This window comes from Plecotus auritus (genome assembly GCF_963455305.1).
Source record: "Plecotus auritus genome assembly, chromosome: 1".
Taxonomy (NCBI): domain Eukaryota; kingdom Metazoa; phylum Chordata; class Mammalia; order Chiroptera; family Vespertilionidae; genus Plecotus; species Plecotus auritus.
The window spans coordinates 79,782,336-79,803,982 of NC_137770.1; the positions used below are offsets into that span (position 1 = coordinate 79,782,336).

The 21,647-nt window shown below is 44.6% G+C and overlaps 1 protein-coding gene across 3 annotated transcripts in view; it reads left to right on the plus strand.

Annotated features, from left to right (window-relative positions):
* Positions 1-21,647, plus strand: part of RYR3 (ryanodine receptor 3) — a 547,436-nt gene that overhangs the window by 432,584 nt on the left and 93,205 nt on the right. For all 3 annotated transcript variants that reach the window (XM_080659255.1, XM_080659256.1, XM_080659257.1), the window contains exons 47-57: positions 2,503-2,672; positions 4,928-5,148; positions 8,644-8,734; positions 10,653-10,793; positions 12,466-12,629; positions 14,689-14,767; positions 18,686-18,775; positions 19,616-19,762; positions 19,944-20,006; positions 21,065-21,140; positions 21,253-21,376. In XM_080659255.1, the coding sequence (XP_080515381.1) occupies positions 2,503-2,672; positions 4,928-5,148; positions 8,644-8,734; positions 10,653-10,793; positions 12,466-12,629; positions 14,689-14,767; positions 18,686-18,775; positions 19,616-19,762; positions 19,944-20,006; positions 21,065-21,140; positions 21,253-21,376 (1,366 nt within the window). The remainder of the gene's footprint in view (positions 1-2,502; positions 2,673-4,927; positions 5,149-8,643; positions 8,735-10,652; positions 10,794-12,465; positions 12,630-14,688; positions 14,768-18,685; positions 18,776-19,615; positions 19,763-19,943; positions 20,007-21,064; positions 21,141-21,252; positions 21,377-21,647) is intronic.

Genomic DNA, 21,647 nt, shown 5'->3' on the forward strand with positions numbered 1-21,647 from the left:
AATGGTATTTAAATATGCTCTGACTAGAGATTCATCATTTAAGGGCTGTGTAGAAGGAAGACTGTTTTTCTTTTTTATCATATTTCAAAATCCTTCTTTATTCTCCAAGTCAAGCAATTTTTATTCTCTTCATGGTATTCCCCACTTCACCTTTGAACTTCATTAAGATAAGGTTAGAATTATTGGATGATCTGATCTAAATTTCACCTAAATCATATAATACTTTTAAAATACTGGAAGATTTCCTCAGTTTGGTGCTACTTATGATGTAATAGCTATAGACATGACAGACTTTTAAATTTATTCTGCCTTACATTTTCTCCCTCCCTTTCTTATGTCTTCAATCAATAAAACAATAAAATCAAGCCCTTACTCCTGGCATTTGCCCATTTCTGTGATGCAGTTACTCTCACCATGGACGATTTCAAGTTACCACTGTGATGTCACTGAGCAAAGAGTTGGCACATAGCACACCATTGTATTGTAATTCCAACATACAAATACAACAGATGTAAATAACCTCAAGAGAATAATTAGGAAGTAATGAATTTTGAGTATTTGTTATCTTTTTAAATATAATTTACTTAATTGTAAACTTTATTTTAATAATGAGCATGTTGAGGGGGAGTCAAAATGGCGGCCGAATAGGTGGATGTGTCCTGTGCCTCACGGAACAGATAGAAGGAACAAATAAATTGAATAACATCCACCCAGAATTGGTGAATTAAACACAGCTGGTGAGATAATCTGTGGCTGGAAAGGACAGAGGACACCTAGAGAACGTTTTTCTCTCTCTTTTTACCCCTTGTTAAAAATTGATCTTCTTTATCTGCTTTATTGACATTATATTATTGTAGTCTCTGTTGGCTTACTCATATATCCTTTTTTTAAGCATTTTATTGTGCACACTACTATGGCTTACTCATATATCTAATTTCCTCTCCCCTGCTCCAAGTCTATGCACCCTTCTCTTTTCTCTTTCTTTGCTAGCCAATTTTTTATGCTTTTGTTTTTGCCCTCCTCTCTTGCTCTCTTCTTCTCCTAATTGCTTAATTAGTTTCACTCACTAAACTCAAGCCTATCTGCTCTCTCCTCTAGTCTCCTTTTCCAAAAATAGATGAATATATAGATAATTTTTATTTTTTTATTTTTTTATTAATTGATTATTTTGTTTCTACTTTTCTTCTTATCAACTCATTCTCTTTCTACCTCCTCTGTACTGAACCATGGTCATTTCCCTATTTATTCAATTCTTTAACCTTACATTCTGGATATAAACTCTGCCTCTACATATTCTGTCCACATCCCCCCCTTTTTTTCTGAGTGTTTGTTGTTTGCATTTTTTGGTTTATCTGTTTTTTGTTGGTTGTTTTTTTTTTTTTTTTGTGGTGTTTTCTCCCATATATGTATATTCTTCCCTATTTTTTTCTCCTTTTTCTTTTCTCTCTTACCTTTTTCCCTTTTCTCAATATTATTTTTGTTCTCTTTTCTCTATCCTAATTCTCTTTTCTCTGGTGGTCACTTTTATTGGGGTTATCGGTATCGTGAGTGTGTCGTGTCTTGTCGAGTTGTATTTTGTGCTGTTCAGTACATGTGGTATGAGCCACATAACCAGACACCCTGAGAGGAGACTCCATCCATGAATGGGAAAGTAACACTCAAGACCCAACTATACCAAGAGAACCCAAATATCCCAAGTAGGGGGCCTCCCTAGAATACCCATCTAAAAGACCAGAGAGATTGCACCACTGGGTCCCACAAAATATCGACTATATAAGACAAACTCAAAAAAATATGGGTGCCATACAAGTTTGATCTAATACATAGAAATAACCACAAAGGAACAGAAAAAATGGGGGGACAAAGAAACAACCCCCTCAAAAAAAGAAGTAAACGAAATGGAGGCAAGTAATTTGTCAAAGAAAGAATTAAGAGCAATGGTTATAAGGACTCTGAAAAGGATAACAGACAAATTCAACAACATGTGTAAGAATCAAGAAGAAATGAAGAAAACCAATAGGAAATGAAGAATGACATAGCTGCAATAAAGACCACAATAGAAAGTATCATCAGTAGACTATAGGAAGCTAAGGACTGCATCAGCGAGCTAGAAGACAAGGTAGAAAAAAACACCCAAGCAGAGCAACAACTGGAAAAAAATAAACTTAAAAAGCAGGAGGAGAGCCTAAGGGAGCTTTAGGACAACACAAAATGAAACAACATTCACATAATAGGGGTGGCAGAAAGAGAGGAAACTGAGCAAGGAATAGAAAAACTGGTTGAAGAAATAATAATGAGCATGTCCAACAACTGGTTCACAAAACTCCTAAAATTTTAATTATCAGCTCTTCCTAGCCAGTATAAGCTGGATTCAACACAATTTTATATTGTTTCCAAAATTCCTGTTGCCTGTTAGTAGAACTAGTCATAGACAAACTTTGTGTTGCCTTTGTGACTGTTGAGATAAAAAAGGGGAAATGACATTCTCTGCATGTCTTTCAGATGGGTCTGTCAGCGAGCCCAATATGGCAGCCAGCTTCTGCCCTGACCACAAGTCCCCCATGGTGCTCTTCTTGGACCGTGTCTATGGAATTAAGGATCAAACTTTTCTGCTCCACCTGCTGGAGGTTGGATTTTTACCTGATTTAAGAGCCTCTGCCTCTCTCGATACAGTAAGTGACTAAGATAAGAAAAAATATTTTTCCCATCATTGTAAATAAATTAGTAATATTGGATTTAGAAGTGAGCACTTTTTAATCTACTCACTGGTTACATCTTAGTAGCATGCTTTAAATGGTAAGAAAACAGAGGCACCAAGTAATGGAAGATATTAATTTATTGGCCAGAGACTTAGATGAATGTAAACATTATCTCTGATATTCAATCCAGTTCCCTCTATTCCAAAGTTTCTCAACATCAGCACTATTTTGGGGGGCTTGGGGGTAATCCTGTGAATTGTAGGGTGTTTAGTAGCATCTGGGCCTCTACCTGCTACCCCCAGACTAATTCTAGATTTCACTAAATGTTTCCTGCGAGACAAAATCACCCTCATGTGAAAAGTATGGCTCTGTTGCCTATGAAAAGGGCTGGCTGGCAGCATTAGAGGCTGGAAATACTCTTCCCACATCACTCCCGACGTTTAATGCACTGGCCATCAGGCAGGATAGTCTGGAGCTCAGGACATGACATGGTCAGGACAAGAGGCCATGGGCAAATCCAAGTTTGGCAGTCAAGTGTAAGGTACAGCCATCCAATATCAACAGACATCAAGACAGGAGGCCCCAAGAGTTAAAGAGCTTAGATGCCTGATGCCCCAGGTCAGGACTAAGCAGAGACACAGTGCACCAGGAGTTCTGGGTCCAAGGAGAAAAGACAATTAAATCAGCTTAAGTCTAAGAACATTTCACCAGTTTAGGCTTGTTTTTAAAGAGCCAGAGCATGTCTTCTTGATCAGTCATCAAGTTTCTCAAAGGTTCCACCTGGTGTCCAACAGAGATAGCAGTCTAAGTTCTGTTATGGCTGTCAGGTGGCCAGTACCTTAGCTGGAATGGGTTCCATTGGAATGGGTTGCTGAGAAATGGATGGGGTAACCTGGAACTGGAAGCAGTACAGTCCCCAATCTGAATGAGAGCTCCACCCCGTCTCTGGCTGGGGATTAAGAGATGGTAGAACCATGAAGGTGTTCGGGGCATGTGATCCTTTGGATAATTACAACAATGCTTCCACAGCTTCTTTTGTGTTCAGCTTTCTCTATAAATAATATAATTTGAGTATAATAATTTTTTAAACTTGTGGGACATTCCTAAGGTTCCTGATCAAAGCATTTGATTTTTTTGTAGCTCAAATAAATAGTAAATGCTATTCTAGCATTTGATGTCCAGATCACATGCTTACCTCAGCACTATCTACAAAAGAAATTTTCTATTCATTTCCTCAGCACACATGTTTTCATGCATTCTCTTCTGAGAACTTTTAAGCCACTTTAATAAAAGCTCTGTCCTTCCTCATTTTAACAACTCTGTTAAAGTGATAAATGTGGAAGATTAGCTCTTTCAGTATGATTACTCAAGCTTCTAGGAGACAAACTTCTGATAATTAAGAGGAATACCAGGAATGTGTACAGTTTATCAAATCACAAATTACAAATATAATTACTGCGATGATCACAGAAAATAATGATAATATTTCATCTCTGCATATCTCCAGGTTTTTATTAAGTTTTTTCAGATGATAGTTAAATATGCTTTTGCTAAATTTCATGTCACTAAGTGAGCCCTCCCTAAATCCAGTCTAAGTGAACAAGAGAGAACACTGTGTGTGAGAATTACACCATTTTAGAGAAGGTCCTACATTTCTATTCCTTGGACACTTATTCCCCTGAGGTCTACCCTCATGTCATTTATCAGGTTATGAATTGTTCATAAATTAAGTGACGGAGGTCAGAGCTCCTCCACTGTCTCTTTGCAAAACCAGTGAGTTTGAGAGCTCCCGTGGCCTCCACCCAACTACTAATCTCAGAATCACTAGAGGACAACTTGTGAGTCTCCCTAAAGTGATAAAAAAAAAGGGGGGGGGGAGCTAGAATGGGATAATAATGTAGTTGAACTTCGCAAACATCAAGGGTTTGGGTTAGATTGGCCATCACCTGATTTGAAGAGTTTGGAATTCTTGGAGGAGGCTGGATACTTGTGAATCAGCCAGCCTTTGCTTTCTTCTGTTTGTTTATTTTTAGCAGGGCTTTTATTTTCATTTAAAATGCAAAAGAGAAATCAGTCTTTTGAGAAGGTACAAAGTTGTTCACTTTGCTGCTGTGATATGTAGAGAGATATGTGTGTGCTTCCTTGCCCACTAGATGGGCACTGGGTACACGGGGTAAGCTTTGCTCTTTCCTGGAGAGATTAACCAGTGTCCCAATACCCTTTCCTAGGTGTCCCTAAGCACCACAGAGGCTGCGCTGGCGCTAAATAGGTACATATGTTCTGCAGTGCTCCCGCTCCTCACAAGGTGCGCCCCTCTCTTTGCCGGAACGGAGCACTACACCTCTTTGATCGATTCAACACTGCAGACAATATACAGGCTGTCCAAGGGGCGTTCCCTCACCAAAGCTCAGAGGGACACCATAGAAGAATGTTTGCTTGCCATTTGCAAGTAAGTACTCCCTCCCATGTGTTTCACCTCTGCATACGCATCCATGTCACCTGTGTGTAAGCACCCAGGTCAGCTGCATTCAATTGTATTATCAATCTAAAAACTGGAGAATCCAGTCTGAGGAAGCATCCAGGCCTTTGCCATACACCAACCCTACCCCAAACATCCCCCTATTTGCCCCAGGCTCTTTTTGATCCCTGTGAGGAGTGGGACAGGAGCACTGTTCAGGCTCTATCCCATAGGGTTGGTGGACCAGGAGATGAGACTGTCTTTCAGGCCTGAAGTATTCAGATTAAGAACTACTGTTTTAGTTCCTAAGACAGAGCCAGAAGCAGGCGTTCCCTCTGAGTGGACCTTCACACAGAGGCCAGCTGTAAGAGTGAATCAAAGCAGCCCACCTCCTCAGAGCCTGGGAGCAAAGAGAAGAAATCCCAGTGGGAAGTAAGGACAGGGGGTTTCACCACTGCACACAGACATCAGAGCCACCAAGGATAGAGGGTTAAGTCAACCCAAGAGCCTTGAGTCCTCAGGAAACTTGGTCAGGTCTGGTGGCAGTCTCAGCCACTGGTCCAGGACCAGGTCTCCTGCTTTAAGTCAGTTTTCCACCTCCACTGCATATGAGAATCGCCTGGCGCAATACTAGGTTAATATCCCAGTATTAACCTAGGGCCCAGGTCACACCTCCACCCCCCAAATCCAACCTTTAGGGATGGGACCCAGGCCTCTAGCCTTTGAAGCTCCCAGGTGATTCCATAATGCAGCCAAGGTTGAGAACCTCCGCTTTAGGTTGTCCTGGAGTCGGGACCCACAGACCAGCTGGGTATGGTCCTGATTCTTGTTGAATAAGCTGTTTCCTAATCACACAAGGGGTGACCATGTATTGAGGGGCTAGGGTCACCTAGAAAAAAACAGTCAGTTGGTTCTTTTAGAACATCAAACTAAAAAGCAGTCTCACACTTATATTTTAAATACTAGAGGCCCGATGTATGAAATTTGTGCAAGGGGCTCAGCCCTCACAGCCCCGTCTGGAAGGTTGTTCAGCTGTCCCGTGTAATTAGCATATGATGCTTTTATTATTATAGACAAAATTTCTTCTATTTAAATGCTTTATTAAAATTAAGCTATATCTGCTGTCTTTCTATCATCTGGCCTACAGGCTTTAACTACTTCAGAGAACCAGCTGTGTCCTTGTTCAGTACTATTTGCCTGGGATGTGGAATAGAGGGCAGAGGATGGATGGAGAGAGGGACGAGACCGGGAGGGAGGGGCCTCCCCTGAGGCCTCATAAAAGAGATTTCTCTCTGAGCTCCTCCACAAAAATCAGGGCCTATACTCTGAAACTATTTCATTCATTCCGATTATTATAACTGGCAGAGAATTATATTCATAGAATTTTTTGGTCTTGAAAGAGAGAAAAAGCTGGGTAGATGCACTTACATGCCTCTAGGAATCAGTAGGGTGCCGGGGTTTCCACTCTGCCACTTCCAAAGGAAGAGTAATGCCCCAGTTACTTGTGTAGATGGGTCTCTTCTTTTCTTCTCAATGGTGGCAAGGGAATAAATAATGAGTTTACACACTAGAAATCCTATCACTGTTGATTCTGTAATTGGCTGGTAACTGCATCAGGAGCAGCTGCAGATCTTGCTCTGCCTTTGCTAGATCTCAGCTCAGCAGGTGTCTTAGGTGTCAAGGAGCCCTGTCTCCCAGCATAAGCTACTTCCTGGTATTAAAACCATGTTGGTGAGACTGATATCAGCTGCCAATGCTTTTAAAGAATCAGACCTTGGGGAAATTAGACTTGTACATCAAACTGTAAATGTAGCTAACAGCCCTATTACTACACTCAGAAGGGCTTCCACACTCCTCCTCTTGGCCCATGTGAGCTCTAGATACAGTGATGAGCTGGTTGAATTTAACTAGTTATTTATTTTTAATAAGTCAGAAATTAATAGATTAGAGATTTATTTCATGCCTTGATTTCATTCAAGTTGGTCAATCTTAAGTGATATTCCTACTTCTTTAAACAATAATGTGAAAGTTAAGGAATTTTACATCATAATTACCAGAGTCAGCTACAAGGCCGTTGACTGGCTGTGTATTTTGACTTACCCTTTTCACTCCAGGGCTTTTTATCAACAGAGCAGCTCTAGGAAAAGTTATGAAACAGATGAGTTTTATTGCCCCTCTCTGTTTCTGTTGATCTTCCTTGTAGATGCCTCCAAGACTTTCTTTCCCAACATTCTAGCTCTTTACCCTCAAAATGACTAACTTTACCCCCATGATTCTTAGGCATCTGTGGAAGGAACCCATGGGTTCACAAACTGACCTTCTCTGTCAGATTGTGTGTATTATGGACACATGCTTTTCTCTGAAGAGAATCCAGAGATTCCACTAGATTTTTTAAAACCTTGGTCATCTAATTTGGGACAACATGGATGGGCCTAAAGTGTTTTACACTAAGTGAAATAAGTCAAACAGAGAAAAACAAATACCATTGATTTCACTTATATGTGGAATCTAAAAAAACAAAATGAATGAACAAACAAAAGAGAAACAGACTCATATATATAGAGAATAAACTGATGGTTGTTGGGTGGAAAATGTGAAGGGATTAAGAAGTACAAATTTTCAGTTACAGAAGACTTTCAGGTATGTAAAGTATAGCATAGGGATATAGTCGGTAATATTATGGTGCCAGATGGGTACTAAGGGTGATCACTTTATAAGTTATATAAATCTCTAATCATTATGTTATACACCTGAAACTATTATAATATTGAATGTCAATTATAATTGCAAAGTAATTTTTTAAATCTTAAAAAAAGATTTAAAAGTTTGGCAATCTGAAAATAAAGGCTAAATCAATGTTGCTTATGTCTCCTTTATCTCAGAATTCACCTGCATCCAATGCCAAGGCCATAAACTCTTCAATAATTGGATAAATCATTTTCTAATTAGTTAGTGCCTTTGCTGTTTAAGGGAGTGTTTTTGAGGATGGAGACTTAGCCCAAAGAAATTATTCCAGTAATGAGAATTTCAAAGATCAGATAGTAACTCAGGGGCCCTTAAACTTCCCTTCAGATCATACCAGTAGGTGGCCTCAGATTCCACCTATGCAGCTGGTCAACTCCAGCTTCTCCCTCTGCAGAACTCTGGGGGACTTGGGATCCTTAGAATAAAAGCACCTGCCCCTTCTTTCTGTTACAGTGGCTGTACTTTGAATGTGCATAGACCTTAGAACACCCTTTCACCTGGTGATTGGAATTGAACCTTAGGTACCTCAATTTATTAGCCACATGTCTCTCTTTCTGTATTTACCTATATTATTTCTTTAAAGTGTTTTATCATGGGCTGTGCTTTACAAGATCTTGTCTTTTAGGAGCTAATTGTTTTGAGGCTTAGTTCTAATAAATGGTTATTGCTGAGTGTTTCTTATATTCTTTCTTACTTTCTTATTTTTTTATCCTATCCTGTTCTTCCTATTTCTTGCTGCAGTCACCTGAGGCCTTCCATGTTACAGCAGCTCCTGCGACGCCTTGTTTTTGATGTGCCCCAGCTCAATGAATACTGCAAAATGCCCCTTAAGGTAAACCTCGTGCTTGTGAGAGAAATACAGTCCATGGCACAGGAAACTTGCCTTATAGAACAGGATGTCCTCACGATTTGGGAGCAAAATACATGCTAAATGGGCTTCACTCCTTTGAGAACTAATAAGATGCAACCTACAAAATGAACCCCTCCTTGAGTGTGTCTGGTGGAGGAGACTTTCAGATTCATTAACTGCTCCAATTTTCTGGGATGGCTTTCCACCAAGTTCTTATTATTTAGCAGAGGTTAGTGAGGCAACTTGGATTTCGTGCTTTCCTGCCCTAATTAGGTTGTCAGAATATTTTCAATCTCAAAAACCTTTGAAGGCTTGTGATTATTCATTTAAGTACAGCAACTAAAATGTCCCTTTTCTCTTCCATACTATTTTGTGTGTTTTATTTTATAACAGACCCCCCTTTTTTTTCTACTTCTTTTTCTTTACTGATGAAAAGGAAAGCCACAGAGTCTTTCCTTTTCTTTCTTTCTTTTTTTTTGTTTGTTTTTTTGTGTTTGTTTTTTGTTTTTTCATTCCTGAATTTCTCACTAGCACTGTGAGCATCTGAGCCTGGGGGGCAGGGGTCATCAGAATCACTCCACACACAAGAGGGCGGGGTTGTTGTTTTTTTTAATCTTTTTCCTTTGTGGCATCTGCAATATTAGCATTTTCAAAGGTGTCAGCCATAGCCAAATATTCTGCCTGGTGATTTTAACAAATTTTTTTTCCTTTTTTCAGAAACAGTCCAAGCGAGGATTTAAAGAAGCATTTACTGAGATTAAGCAGAATTCCCAGGAGCCTTTAGTTCAGTCCTCTCTCTTCACACCAGCAGAGAGCAGCTTGTTCACTGTCAGAGATTCCACCGCCCTCTATGGGCTCATTTGTCTCTCCAACCCTAACCGCCCCGTTCTGATCTCAGAAAGCACCATGGCTGAAAGCCAGGGTTCTCACAGTTCAAGCTGGCCTTGCCTCCTCAGCAGGCCTGACTGTCAGCTAGATCCTGGCTCCCACAGAGGAGCCTATAAATAGTCCTCAGTAAGCTCACTTTTACTTCTTAGATCAGGGATTTTTTATTGACTGTATTGGAGTGACATTGGTCAATAATATTATGTGGGTTTCAGGTGTACAATTCTATAACACATCATCTGTGTATTGTGTTCACCACCCCAAATCAAATCTCCTTCCGTCACTGTTTACACTCCCTGTACCCTCTTCTACCTTCCCCAAGCCCCCTTTCCTTCTGTTGTCTGTGTCTATGAATTTTGGTTGGTTGGTTTGTTTGTTTGTTTTCTTAATCCGTTCACCTTTTTCACCCAACTCCGAACCCCCACCTTTCCTCTCTTAGAGGATGTGGATCCCACCTGCTGAGATGGGAACATTGGCAGTGTACTTCTGCCCTCTGCTGGCCAAATGTGAAACTGTTGTTACACGGAGGGCCATCAGATGGGAGTGAAAGAGAAGGAAGTCATGGGCAGTAATCAATCTAGAGAAAATCTTCAGACTCACAGTCCCCTCCCCATACCAGCATGACCCAGCACCTTCCCGATTCATAAGAAAAGGTCTCATAAGAAATTCTTCCTACTCCTGACTGACTGGAACAACACACGGTGACTACTTTCAGAGTGTAGAATTTTCTCATTTGGAGTGGAAAGAGTGATCCATTTTTCAGTAACTGCTAGGGGCATCTTAGGAAGCACATGAATTAATTAAGCGGGTTCAGTTTGGGCTGGAGCTCATTAGGCAGGAAAGCAGGCCATTCCCGGGGGTGGTTGAGGGCCTGTTTCTAGATGGCCCACCTGTTTCCATTTTTGTTTCGCTCTCCTGATGGCTGCTTGCTGTTTTATTCTCCCCTGCATGTTGTTGATGCCTGTGGATCTTCGCTGCCCCTCCCCACTGGTGCCGCCCTGTTGGAACCCGCCAGCTCCTGACGAGCCACTATGAGCAGTGCTGGAAGTATTACTGCCTGCCCTCGGGATGGGGCAGCTATGGCCTCGCCGTGGAGGAGGAGCTGCACCTCACAGAGAAGCTCTTCTGGGGGATTTTTGACTCCCTCTCCCACAAGGTAAATGGCAGTGCTTCTCGAACAGAGAGGGAGGCCCTCAGCCACCCCCAGCTACTACAGATTATAATGGCTAATGGGCTAATCGCTCTTCGGCTTTACCCTGTGCTAGGCACTGCGCCAAGTACTTCCCAAGTGTGTGACACTCATCCTTACCCTCAGCCCCTAAAATGGGAACTGCTCTAACCCTCCTTTTACAGGTGAGGAAAAGTCTCAGAGCAATTGAATAACTTGCCAGACACACAAAGCTAGTACAGGGAAGAGCGACTACCAGAGTGAATCACAAAAACACTCTTGGCCTCAGTCTCCGTGACTGAGCCCACTGCCACTCCTTCCCGGAGGTGGGGCCCCTGTTAGCTGGTCTTCGCCAGGTCCAGCCAGAGGAGAAGTCGTGACATCTGCTCAAGTCGGGATGTGGGATTCTAGGAGACTTAATCCACAGTGAGGGAGGTTATTCAGAACCACTCGTTTAAGGAGGAGAATTGAGTGCCTCTGAACCCAGAGCCTCCCACACTGCCTGATGGAAATACAGCTGCCACCCAGACTTCCCACGCCCTCTAAGCCAGTTTATTTAAAGCAGGGGTCCTCAAACTACAGCCCGCGGGCCACATGCGGCCCGCCGAGGACATTTATCTGGCCCGCCGGGTGCCGCTGCCTGTCCTGCTTAGCAGCCGACTCGTCCCGGGCCCGCAGTGCGCATAGGAATTTGTTCATAGTTTTTTTTAAAAAACTATAGTCCGGCCCTCCAACAGTCTGAGGGACAGTGAACTGGCCCCCTGTTTAAAAAGTTTGAGGACCCCTGAACATCAGCTTTAGAGGTAGAACATGATTAGGTCTGGCTTTCTTACAGAAATCTGGAACGTGTGTGTAGGTGTTCACCTGCACTTATGCTGTCTTCACTCCTATAGTCCTTTGGTTTGTGTAAGCAGAGCCAAAGCTGTCCCTACCCCATGTTATTTGACTGGAATTCCTCCCTTGCCAGTTCAAGAGAGAATGGCTGTGCTTTGAGCAGTCTGCTGGTGATATCAACACATGGCCCACATCAGCTACTGAGGAGCCTAGCACAGCTTCTTATGCCCTCTCCAGCTACAGGTTGGGTCAGTTACTATACGCCTCTACGGCAAGCAGGTTTATAGACATTTCTGGCCTAGCGAGAACCTGTTTAACTCTTTTTTGAAATTAACTATTTATGAGATACAGCTTTTTAAAAAAAAAAATCCTCACCCAAGGGTATGTTTTTGTTTTTAAGAGAGGAAGAGGAGAGAGAGAGAGAGACATTGATATGAGAAAGAAGCATCAATTGGTTGCCTCCTGCGGGCACCTCAACCAAGGATTGAAGCCTAGGTATGTGCCTTGACCAGAAATCAAACCCACAACCTTTTGGTATCACACCAACTGAGCCACCTGGCCAGGGCTAGGAGACACTGATTTAAATCTTGATTTAACATTTTTCAACTTGAAGCCAATGGTGACTGGGGGGTTTTGCAGACTGTGATGGCACCCTCTAAGGACCCCTAGTTTCCACCAGGTGTGTTAAAGGGCTTACCTGTTCCCCGTGCTGGTTGACCTGGACAAATGAGGGCATGGTACTTTTCTCAGCTAACTGGGGAATGCTTCCACCTGGTGGCCATGGTTCTGGTTTCTGTACCAACACGCTCTTTGGTTTTCCTCACAGAAGTATGACCCAGATCTTTTCCGAATGGCCCTGCCTTGTCTCAGTGCTATCGCCGGGGCCTTGCCACCAGATTCCTTAGACACCAGGATCTCAGCCCCATTGGAGAAGCAGATCTCAGTGGATGCAGACGGCAACTTTGACCCCAAACCAATCAACACCATGAAGTGAGTCCAGATCACCTCTAAGCTGGTCTTATATTTTGCCCAGTGGCCAGTGTTTCTCTTTCAGAAGGTGGCAAGAAACTTAAGAGTCTTTTTCTCTCCTCCTGCCAACACTTTGTCATTTCTCTTGACCCAACAAGTCATATCAGGCACTGGATCTTGTCCTCGATTCCTGAAGGATTAATCCATCCATATCTGATTTCATACTGTATGATTATATGCTACACTTTTGTTTTAGAGGGTGGGGTTGGTTTATTTATTATGAGATGGATGCTCTCCACAATAAATGTCATCTGAGACATTGCAGAACCACCCTGACAAACGAGGCAATTAATTTATTGATGAGGTTTTTTGGCAAAATGTTTTTTTTTTTAAATTAGGCCTGTATAGTTCTAATTGCATCATACATCAAAACAGCTCTGTAAGTAGCACTGGGCTGAGCCCTGACAAGGCTCGGGTGTGATGGCAGAACAGCATGGGGTCCTTACCTGATAGACTGGCCCTGCTCTCCCCGTTCCAGGGGATGCTGAAACTTGGAAACAATCCTACAACAGCACCTTTAATTCCTCCCTCTGATTCTCCAGCATCACTCCTGGGTGATGATTAGGCCATGGATGAAACATATGCTCAATTTTGGCTGGTGGTGGGTCCACCCCAGTTATGATTATGTGTCGTGGGGCATCTCCAGGTACATTCTAAGAGAAGAGCTCCAAACGGGCTTTAGAGTGAGCAGGGAAAGTAAGACATCCTATATGGTCCCTCGGACTTGTGGTTTGTGGCAGTAGTTCTCAAATGAGAGCCACAGCCTGAGCTCTTCCCTGAGGCTGTCAGCTTTGATAACATATAAAACTGTTATATGTTAACAATTAGTACACAGTCCATCAGATGGAGCCTTGAGCTGAATGGATGGTGAGAAACAGAATTGAATCTGCTATAAGGGAGAGATAAGAGGCATGGTAAGCCATCGAGCTGGGGCCAAAGAGAAGGCAGGTATTGACTTTGGATACCTTCACTCAATGAAAATATAAGTGTGCTGATAGATGACAAATGGTGTAATAATGTGATGCTTTTATAAACATTATGAGACAATGCTATACTCCAGCAATTTGTGTGCTACTGATGAGTGGTTCCATGTTAACTTGAGAGTTCTGGTTTCTTTGCATATACCTTGACATCAGTGTGGTTCTTCAAGTGATGTGCGTAATACAGACTAACTCTGGCTAATGTGAGCAGAAAGGGGCCTTATTGCAAGGATCAGGGGTCCGTATCAGAACCTAGTGAAAGGCTGGCTAACCAGCCTCAGCAGGAACAGACACCAGGACAGAGTGGCCAAGTGGGCAGTCTTCAGGCATCCCCATTGGATGAGCCCCCTTGAAGAGTGTGCTGCCCTGGTCTCACCTGACTCAAGATTCAAATTCCTGGGAGAGTGAGTCTGAATGGCCCAGTCAGGCTCCCACCTCAGTTCACATAAGATGGCATGCAATGTAGGATTTGTTCCTTACAGGAAAAGGGAGGTGCTGTGGCCAACAGAAGGGACAAAAACTGCTAAACTAATGGAAACAACAGGTGTCTAGTGTACTTCCAAAATTCTAGTATTTAAAGGTGAGTCACTGAACCCAAAAAGGTAGACATCCAGTTTTTTATAACATTTGGTCCTCTAGCCACCATTCCTGCCACTCCCAGATTGCAGCCACAAGATGACAGGCCAGTGTCTTTGGATGAAGGGGTTCTCGCCGTGTAACCTAGACAGGTCTGGCCCAGGAGCCAAAGTGGTTCTTCAGGAGCCAAAAGAACCCAGAACAGCTGGAGGGAGGCCACCTACACAGCACACCCTCCTGCAGAGTGGTCCCCTGATTGGACCTGGGTGTGTCTAACTGAGCCAGGTCAGCCACGCCTTCTGCTCAGAAAGTTCCATGTACCTGGGGTCCAGCTTTGGCTTTGGGTTAGCTGATTGATCAAATCCAACTTCGATGGCTAATTGTTGGTTCTGGCCAGCTTTTTAGCACACGTGGCTGAGGTACTTGGCGAGGTTGTAATTTGATTATTTTCCTTCTCATTTCAGTTTCTCCTTGCCTGAAAAATTGGAATACATCGTCACCAAGTATGCTGAGCATTCACATGATAAATGGGCCTGTGACAAGGTAGGGATTATCCTCCAGCTGACATTTGTCAGAGGGAAAAACAGCCCAAGAACATTAGAGGGTCCAATGCTGGAAATCTGCCTGACGTGTCTAAGTGACAGGCTGACCAGGCCGAGAGCATTCATTATTTCTGAGCAGCACTCTCCCAGGATTGATGGAGGTCAGAGAAATAAGCGGAAGAAGCTGGAGGTGCTGCTTTCAGTATTTTTCTCAAGAAGATTATCGATTCTGTGAGTGTTCGCTTCTTCCTCAACATCGCATTCCCTGGAGTTTGCACCTAAGCACGTGCTCGCATGTGTTTGACCTAAATGCTTAATACAGGATGGGAGGCTTTTATTACATTTTCTTTGAAATTTTTTTTCTTTTTTGGAAAAGGGAAAATAAAATTAAAAGCTTTACCCCTGCATTTTGCCAAGAGGCTGGATTTTATTCTAGGAGGGGACACACATCTTCCCATGGCAGGCGGCAGCATAAGTCCCAGACTCTCCCTTATTAATAAGCCTGTCCATCTGGTGTTTAAAATTCCTCACCACATGAGGTCAGCCTGCTTAATGCGTATAATTGCTCTGTCAGCCCTTTAATGCTGGCAGGAGAGTGGGAGGAATGTGCCAAAGACGTCCAGGATTCCTGGGGACGGCCGGCTAAGGGTTGGGGCCATTGCTCAGCTGCAGCTGCAGCGTGGAGCCGAGGAGCAAGCCCACAGTGGGGCCAAAGAAACCACCTCCATGCCACGTGCCCTGGAGAGGGACACCTTACACCACTGGCTCAGCCTTGGGGTGGTCTGGGCTCAGCTTCTATTCTTCCATCGTCCCTGTTGGGGGCCAATGATCACAACAATCATTGTAATTGTAGAATGGGCCAATACCTCATGGTTTGAGAGCAGGGGTTGGCTAAACTATTCTGTAAAAGGCCAGATAGTGGGCATTTTAGGCTTTGTGGCCAGAGAGTCTCCGTTGCAACTGCTCATCTCTGCCTTTATAGCACAGAAGCAGCCACAGATGTTGCATAGATGAAGGCACATGCCTGGGCCCAGTAAAACTGTGTTTATGGAACAGATGGTCGGCCAGACTTGGCCCAAGGGCTGTAGCTGGCTGACCCTTGCTCTAGAGCATCTGTATTTTCTCAGCACTCGTTGCATATGCCATTGGGCCAGCTTGTGGAAGAGGGAAATGCGGCCCCCCATCAGTCCATGGCCACGGCCCATCCATCAGTAAGCCATGTGGATTTACCTCCTTAGTCTCTCCTCAGTGCCAATCGGTCTCTTGGCCGCACCCCAGGACTGGGCTGTAGTCTGAGCTGTCATCCTCTTTTGCCCAGACGGTTGTGATGATCTCCTAACTAGTCTCCCCTCAAGCATTTTCCCAGCCTGCCCTGCACACTGCAGGCAAGTGACAGCTTCAGTGTGCAGATCCGGTCATATCCTACCACTGTTCTCCATCACAGCCCCTTCTCCTTGCTAACATTCCTTAACAGCTTCTAACTATTTTTAATATAAAGGTCAAAATCTTTAATGTGGCCTGATAGGTACAGCCTAATCTGGCCTCTAATACCATCTCTAGCATCACCTCTCCTTTCACCCTCTGCCCTCCAGCCACATCCCCTTCTTTCTACCCACTGCCCACCACACACAGACACAAACACACATGCACACATACCACACACATGCATCCACATGTGCGCACATGTACCCATACGTGCCTGAAACCCTCCTCGATCTGAGCCAGGTGCCCATCTGCACTCAGACACATGCACACACCATTCATCAGCTCATCCTGCAAATACCCGTCCACATGTGAATTCCTAGGATGCCTCCTTCCCAGATGTCTCAGATATTAGCCCTCTTGGCACCTTGTTCTTTTCCATCATAGTATTTCCCTTTACATAGTTATACTTAAACAGCTATACATTTATGCCAGTTATCAATTATACATTCACTGGTATGGTATTTGATTACTCTCTCTCTTCACTAGACTGTAAGCCTCACATTTGCAAGGAAACATATTTGTCCACCATTGCCAGATGGGCATCAATTATCTAACAAGAAAAAGAATATTTTCCCGGTCCTCAAGAACTCTACAGTCTTACAGAGACCAGACTGGTGGCTGTCAGCGGGGAGGGGGGTTGGGAAACTGTGTGAAAGAGGTGAAGGGATTAATAAATAAAAATCAGTAGTTACAAAATAGTCATGGATGTAAAGTAGAGCATTGGGAATATAGTCAATAATATTGCGATAACAATGTGTGGTGCCAGGTGGAAACATCAGAGGAACTACTTTGAAAAGTATATAATTGCCTAACCACTATGCTGTATACCTGAAATCAAAACAAAATAACACTGACAGTAAACTATAACTGAAAAAAATTTTAAATAAATTAATTAAAAATAAAAGAACCCTACAGTATTGTGGGAGAAACAGAATAAATCAGCCATGGTGGCACAGGGTGTCCACTGCTGTGATGGGCATGAGCACAGCGTTAGAGCACACAGGAGGAGTCCCTAATCCCGTCATGGGGGTCCCGGGACACTTCCTCAAGCTGGTGACACCTACAGTAAGTGATAAAGGACAGGTTGTTGTTTGGGCACAGGGCAGCAAGTGTATTGCAAGCTAGGGGCAGCAGTTACAGATCTAGGGAAGCAAGAGAGAGTGTGGTGGCTTTAGGGAACCCTAGTTCAATATGGCAGGACATGGAGTGGGGCAGGGGAAGAATGGTGAGATGAGTCCAGACAGTCAATGAGTTCTTTGCTATAGTGTTAAAGGCCAGAAAGTGTTTGCATTTTGCCATGATGGCAGCTTGGAACCAGAAAATTTTAAAGCAGAAAATTTTAACATCACCGGATGGGGGTGATTTTATAGATCTCATCTAGCAGTGCTGTAGAAAATGGGTCAGAGAGGTGGTGAACTGGAGGCAGGGGGCCTGTCAGTAACCTGGTGCAGTAACCCAGGTGATGGCTGGCGGTGGCCTGAACCAAAATCCTGATGGGAGATGGGAGGGGGAACTGTGTGAGAAGATGCAGAGGAAGAGAGGCTGTCAGGAAAGATTCTCACATTTCTGGCTCAGAAAGTGAGTGTCAGCTGGTGCCATTCCCTGAGGTCAAGGGAACCCCAGAGGAGGAGCCACTTAGAAATGTAAAATGCAGGTTCTGTGCAGGCATGTTGGAGGAACCTGTGGAAACATGGAAGCAGAGCTTAAGTAGGTTTGGAAATTAGGAAAGACATCTGGGCTGGACATACTGAGTCCTGTGGGCTTTGATCAGATCACCCAGGGAGAGTGTGCCTGTGAGAAGGGACAGAACCTTGAGACAAATGCACGTTAACAAGTGGGCAGCGGCAGAGACTGAGCAAAAGCAGCCAGGAGTCTTTAAGCTGTGAGGTTACAGAAGCCAGGGTCTCGTGCTTGCCTCTGTGCCTATGGTGCCTAGGATAGAGTCCGGTACCTGCAGTAGTAGGCATGCAAACAATGTCTGTTGAGTGACTCTTGAAATTCTTAAACTTGTGTGATTCCCTGCATTGCTCCAGTTTTGCTACGGGGTTGGCGGACAGGGGTGCAGTGGCCAGCGGGTCCCATCTTCACAGGCCTTTAGCCTTGACTTCTGTCCCTGCCTGAGAACGTGGCACACTGAGAGAGCATTGTTCTTGGGTCTTCTTAAACTCTTCTGTCTGTTGTGAGCCTGAAACACAAGCAAGTCAGTGGAGGGGACAGCAGCTAAAACAAGAAGAAATGAAGGAGCAGAGTTCAACAGTCAGGGGCAGAGAGCCTGACAGCCTTAATGGATCCATTAGACATTTTGCGGGGGCAATTTCCAAGCTCTGTCACCCTCCATTATTCCATTCGTTCAGTGAAGATAGAAGCTGGGATGTGGGTCACATAGCGGGGCTCCTTGGGTGCCAAGGATATTGAAGTGAGAACCTTTCTGCAGAGTCAGAGTGGGTGGAAATATGGAATTTCCCTGGATGAGAACGTGAAGACCCATCCACTGATAAGGCCTTTCAAGACCTTGACGGAGAAGGTAAGGAGCGGGCCTCAGGTCACACTGTGCTGTCAGAGGAGGTCCAGGCACATTCACCCTCAGCTCCTTAGAGACTTTCAATCGCAGCCAACTCCTCGGGGACTCACCAGCAGGCACCACCCAGGACGCCTGCAGGCCAGCCCCCGCTCTGTTCTTAGGCTCTGAGAGCCCTTTGGAGACAGAAGCACAGCTCAGCACTTAGAGGCTGAGCCAAATGCATTTGTAGGCCACTTGCAGCTGAACTAGGAAGGGCTTTTGTTTGATTGTTGAGGCGGGGAGAGGGGTGATGGAAGATAATCAGGGAAGATAATAGGAGTAGAGAAGAGAGTCCCCAAGGAAATACGCAGGTCTCTTGGGTATTTTTTAACTAAGAAATGAGGTTCAGCATACAGGGTTCTCAGTATGCGTTAGGCCTGGGGTCACACATAAAGGGCGGCATGCATACCTTGTGTGCATATTGACCACCTATGAAGCTTTGAAGAAAATTCTAAATCTCAGAAACTCTGTTTCCCAAGCTCCAAGGAGAGCTTTGGCAGATGTGTTCTGGCGAGTCCCCTCTTAACCAGCTACTAGAATGGGAGAAGTCACTCTCTATTCTTGCTCCTTTATCGCCAGCCTGTGGGTGATGTCTGGGGCAGGAGACTGTGAGGTTTTATATTTAAAAACACCAGAAAAACTACATGCTTCGGGTGGGGTGCCACAAAGGGAATCTGCACTAGGGGGAGGACCCTGGAACCAGTTAGCGCCCCCTCCATCGTGGGACCCACTTCCATGGGGAGACAGGCCAGGCAGAGTGCTGGGCGTGCCCTGCAAAGCTCTCCTGCTCCAATTTTCTTCCAGGAGAAGGAAATTTATCGCTGGCCAGCCAGAGAGTCCCTGAAAACCATGCTGGCTGTGGGCTGGACTGTGGAGAGGACCAAAGAAGCAGAAGCCCTAGTTCAACAACGGGAAAATGAGAAGCTTCGAAGCGTGTCCCAGGCCAGCCAGGTATGACGGACACCACTGGGCCCACCTTGGAAAGCCCTCCTGGGGGGTTCCCAGGCCAGGACCACCCATAGGGAGACCTGGGGGGGGGGTCTCTGGGATCCATCTCTGGCGGCTGCTGTTGGGATGCTGGTGAGAATAAGGAGAATAATGGCAACCCCAGTCATTCTGCCTGTTTCCCTAGGGCAATAGCTACAGCCCTGCCCCGCTGGACCTCTGCAACGTGGCGCTCTCCAGGGAGCTGCAGGTCAGTGTCGCTGCCTCCAGGACAGCACAGCTTGCTTCCTAAAGCCCCCAAGTGCAGAATATATTGCCCTCCCAAGAGGTTGTTGTGTTTTAAAGAATAAGAAGAAGGGAAAAATGCCTAGAACATCTCACCACTAAAATATAAACCCTGAAAGGGAGCACATTGGGCAGAGGCCACAGGGAAGGGCTCAGCAGAAGTAAGCAACCAATGTACTTCGACCAGGGACATCCTAACAGGTAATCACTCAAAAAAAAAGGAAGAACAAACATTGCTGTTTCAAAACCCACAACAGAACTGATAACAGCTAGGCAAAAATCTGTGCAAAGACCCCTGGGTGGGGGTGCTTTCCTGGTCCCAATAGGTCCCCCCAACCATGAGGACACTTGCATATCCCATAGCAGATTCACTTGAGTTCCCAGAAGGTGCAGACAGGCAATCGAGTAGGACTTAGGCACATACACCAAGAAGATGAAATTAAGGGCCTTAAGCTGCCTCCTCCCAGTCCTGCCCTCCTGCACACACTGCCAGGCGTGACCAGCCCCAGCCAGGGGCCATTGCTCCCTCAGACCAACCCTTTGGCTTAAGAGAAAGTTTTTTTCCAAAGTGCACATTTGAGGTCACTGTTTCATGAACCTTATAGAGAGAATTCTATCTGGGAAATCTAATTTGCAGTAGTCTTCCCCAAGACATGACTATTTTTAGTTTGCTAAGCTAAAGGCTTTCAGGGATTCTAGACTTTTCCTTCACCCGCACTTCCAGCTCTCAAATCTCAGGTCCTATGGCAGATCAAGTGCCACCAAAATACACTTCCAAATGGAAATGTGTGTCTCTCGTGAATGCATCAAACCACCAGGATAATAAGTTATAAGGAAAAGGCAGAATCCGGAACTGTTTTCTGTTGTATGGGAAAATATAAAACTAATGAGGTGCCGAAGCACAGACTAATGTACCATTAGCATTTGGTAGAGCTCTGCCCTCAAGGCTGCCTGAAAAGCCTGGCAGGCAGGAGCCCATTTTCTTGCTTTCTCTCTGACCGTCCTCTGTCTGGTGGGTCACAGGGGATGGTGGAGGTTATAGCTGAGAACTATCACAACATCTGGGCCAAGAAGAAGAAGCTGGAGCTGGAGAGCAAAGGTGAGCCTGGTTCCCAACGGCCCCCCGAAGGTGAGCTGGGGGGCACTTGTGCTTCCCCAGAAGTGCAAAGGAAGAGCCAAATATGCTGTCATCTCTCACTTTACCAACCCAGGTGGTGGCAGTCACCCTCTTTTGGTTCCATATGACACCTTGACTGCCAAGGAGAAGTCTAGGGACCGAGAGAAGGCACAGGACCTGTTTAAATTCCTCCAAGTGAATGGCATCGTGGTTTCTAGGTAAGTCATCTTCCAGGTGATGTTAGTGCAGCTGGGCGGGCTTGGAGGTGTGGTCACCCTCTCCGAGTATTTAATTACCTGCCTACAGAATGGGTCAGAGCAAGGATAGTGGGTGTCTTTTGAAAAAAGAAAAAAAATTTATTTTGCAGGATGAAGCCCTCTTTCCTGATATAAACAGGACCAACCAATATTAATTTTAAAAATCAGTTACAGAACAATATAAACTAACAAGCAAAACAGAAACAGGCTCATATACACAAAGAACAGACTG